Raw genomic sequence first — 3,847 nt, 5'->3', positions numbered from 1 at the left:
TAAAAATGGGCAAAGGACTTGAATAGACATTTTTCCAAAGAAGATATACAAATGGCCAACAAATATATGAAAAAATATTTAACATTGCTAATCATAAGAGTCACGCAAATCAGCATCACAGTGAGATATGGCCACTATCAAAATAATAAAAAATAACAGGTGTTGGTGAGAATGTGGGGAAATTGGAACGCTTGTGTACTATTGATGGGAGTGTAAAATGGTGTAGCCATTATGGAAAACAGTATGGAGATTCCTCAAAAAATTAAAAATAGAATTACCATATGATCCAGCAATCCCACTTCTGGGAATTTAAAAGAATTAAAAGCAGGATCTCAAAGAGATACTTGCACCCTCACATTTACTGCAGCATTATTCATAGTAACCAAGAGGTGAAAGCAACCCAAATGTCCATCAATGGATAAATGGATAAAGAAAATGTGATGCATACATAGAATATTATGCAGCTTTAAAAAGAAGAAAGGAAATCCTATTATATACCACAATGCCAAGGACATTATACCAAGTGAAATAAGACAGCCACGAAAGAACAAATATTGTATGATTCCACTTATGAGAGGTACTTAAGGTACTCAAAATCTAGCAGCAATAAGTAGAAACATGGTTGTCAAAGGCTGGGGAAAAAGGAAGGGAGAAATTAGGGTTTAGTGGGTATGAAGTTTCAGTTTTGCAAGACGAAAAGTTGTAGGAAAGATCTGTTGCACAACAAAGTGAATATATTTGACATTACTGAATTGAACACTTTGGTGTTGAGGTGGGGGTGCTTGGCTGGCTCAGTCGGTGGAGCGTGTGACTCTTGATCTCGAGGTTGTGCATTGGAGGCCTGCACTGGGTATAAAGATTACTTAAAATAAAATCTGTTGTTGTTGTTGTTGTTGTTGTTTTCCAGGTTCATAATTTATTGTACAAATTGAGGATCACATGACGAGTTGACATTAGTTCCTCCAGGCATGGGAACTTAGAAGATAAGGTACACTTTAAAATCCATTTGTGTTGCTTTCACAGCTGGTGTTGTTTTAGACCTTAACTTGAAGTATATGACAATCAAAGCAATACCTCTGTATGTGACTAGTACACAATTCATTCTCCCTGTGAGAGTATAAGACTTGTAATATTTTTTGATACCAGTGAAATGGAATTGGGCATCAGTTTCTGGACCTACCAGGATTTCAATCTTGCAAAAGAAACCAATTCTGTTGGTTGTGTCCTTTAGTGCATGCAGCAACCCCATGGTCAGCTGGAAGAAAAACAATTAAATCTTTTTTAAAAAAATGGTTGAGGTGGTAAATTTAATGTTATGTGTCTTTTACCATGATAAAATAAATAAATAAATGTCAACACAGGGAAACCCAATAGCTGTCGTCTTCCTGGCGAAATTCTTCCTCTAATACTTTTCTCCCCGCCCCCCCTTACCGAATTATTTTTTCCAACTTTTTATTTTGTAAAATTAAAGAAAACCCAGATGAGTGTCTGGCTGGATCAGTCAGTAGAGCATGTAACTTTTGATCTTGGGGTTATAAGTTTGAATCCCATGTTGGGTGTTGAGATTACTTAAAAATAAAATCTTTAGGGGTATTTGGGTGGCTCAGTTGGTTGAACATCCGGCTTTGGCTCAGGTCATGATCTCATAGTTCGTGGGTTCGAACCCTGTGTCGAGCTCTGTGCTGATGGCTCAGAGCCTGGAGCCTGCTTCAGATTCTGTGTCTCCCTCTCTCTCTGCCTCTCCTCGGCTTGTGTTCTGTCTCTCGCTCTCTCAAAAATAAACATTAAAAGAATAAACTTAAACAAATTTTAAGTAAAATAAAATAAAATCTTAAAAAATTTAAAAACCATAAAACTCATAAGAATTGGATATTGAATACTCATCCTAGGTTCATTTAACTGTAAACATTTTGCCAAATATGCTTTCTCTCTCGTGCGCTCTCTATGCCTCTCTTCCCACATATACACATATATACGTATACATATGACATATACACACATATCTATACATAGACACACACACACATATATATAGGTATTTGCTAAATTATTTGCAGGTTAGTGGCAGACTTCATAACAATTCTAAATATTTCAGCCTATGTATCCTAAAAATAAGGATATCTCCTTCATAATCATAATAGTACACATATTATTACACTTGGTCAAGAAAAAATTATTCATGATAACTGTTCAAGATGATAAGGCAGAATGGCAGACTTTATTCAGGGAGAACTACTGCAATGGGGTTTTCTAATATGGGAGAGAGACTGAGCTCAACTCCAACTCTGACAATGACAAACAGGAATTTATAAGGAAGGAGCAGGGTGAATGTTAGTTGATGGAAAATTACTAAAACGAAACATCAGAGAGACTGTAGCTAAACTCAATGATGGGGGTGCATCGCTGGCTAAGTCAGTAGAGTATGCAACCCTTGATCTCAGGGTTTTGAGTTCAAGGCCCACATTGGACATAGAGATTGCTTAAAAAAATAAAAAATAAAATAAATAAACTGTATGAGATCCTGCTGAAGGCAGGCCAGGGTGATAAGATATGCAGGATAAGAGATGAAGAATTTAATCAGATATCAAGAGTGGTCAGATACCAATGGTGGCAGATTTTCCATATATTGACCCAGCAGGATTCTTGCTAAAACTATACTTGATGGGCCAATGACAGAGTCCAAGGTCAGGGGCATAGTGAGAAACAGGACTCAGAGGAACCTGACTCAAGTTTGGTCAAAGAGAGAGTCTTTGTCATATCTGAGAAATTTAACCTGGATACAGTATTATTATCTGCAATGCAGTCCCTATTCAAATGCCCCAATAATGTCTTTTATATGTGTTATATTTTGTTTTGCTTTGACCAAGGACATCCAATGAAAGATCACACATTGTATTTAGTTGTGACATCTCTTTTCGTCTCTTTTAATCTAGAATAGCATCCCTTCTTTTTTTTTTTTTTTTTTGCTTCTTTTTTTTCTTTCATATCATTGACATTAGTTAAGAATCAGGACAATTGTTTGCCAAATGTCAATCAATCTGGATGTCTCTGATGGTTTCCTTACAATTAGATCTAAGTTAAAAATTTGGCAGGATGATACATTGTTGATCTGTGCTCTTTTCCTATCTTGTGGTATGCCATAAAGGGTTAACCCAGCAGGCTTGGTTGCTTAAACTCTGCACATTCCAAAGAAAGGGTTAGACCTTGACCAGCTCCTGGGAGATAACCTCTCAGCCCTTAGAATCTGCCTGAAAAAAGTGTTTTTGTATGCCTTGGGCCTTGGGCCATCCTGTATCGGTTTGACCAGATAATTTATGCTAACAATTTGATTTATGGTGAATAGCTGTTTTCATATGCCTCAGGCCCTGGTCCATGCTGCTTGGGTTCAACCTCTGAATCTGGTAATTGGGTACCTAAGGTCAGTCATATGGTGATACATGCTTCTAAAACTGGCCCTGGACGGTTATTTAGTGGCCCCAGTAAAGCCCTGGACACCACAGCTTGAGTCAGCTTCTTTGGTTGTCAACACTTCACACATATAGTCACATACGGTTGCTGGGAGAATTGAGTACTGTCCGTGTGACCCCACTGAGAAACGACAACTAGTAGATTATTCCTAGTTTGTTCCAGACTTTGCCCCATGCTCCTTTTGCCCCATCCTTTTGCTGATGTTAATTCATATCCTTTTGCTATAATAAACTGTAACTGTGAGGATAACAGCTTTTTAAAGTTTTCTGAGTCCTTCCAATAAATCATCAAACCTAAGGGAGTCTTACAGTTAGCTTGCTTCATCATTGATGTTAACTTTGTTCATTTCATTAAGTTCCTCCTGAATTTCTCTGAAAGA

The 3,847-nt window shown here is 37.4% G+C and overlaps 1 protein-coding gene across 1 annotated transcript; it reads right to left on the bottom strand.

Annotated features, from left to right (window-relative positions):
- Positions 1 to 976: 976 nt before the first annotated feature.
- Positions 977 to 1,249, bottom strand: LOC122201272 (ATP synthase membrane subunit K, mitochondrial-like). Its single transcript, XM_042907168.1, has one exon. The coding sequence runs from the start codon at positions 1,247 to 1,249 to the stop codon at positions 977 to 979; it is 273 nt and encodes a 90-aa protein (XP_042763102.1).
- Between the last annotated feature and the right edge of the window lie 2,598 nt (positions 1,250 to 3,847).

Source organism: Panthera leo, chromosome D1 (genome assembly GCF_018350215.1).
Source record: "Panthera leo isolate Ple1 chromosome D1, P.leo_Ple1_pat1.1, whole genome shotgun sequence".
Classification (NCBI taxonomy): domain Eukaryota; kingdom Metazoa; phylum Chordata; class Mammalia; order Carnivora; family Felidae; genus Panthera; species Panthera leo.
Note: the sequence above shows the minus strand (reverse complement) of the source record. Positions and strands in the feature narration are given on the sequence as shown.

Coding starts and splice junctions, on each gene's coding strand:
- LOC122201272 (XM_042907168.1), bottom strand. CDS start 1,249: ATGGGGTTGCTGCATGCACTAAAGGACACAACCAACAGAATTGGTTTC.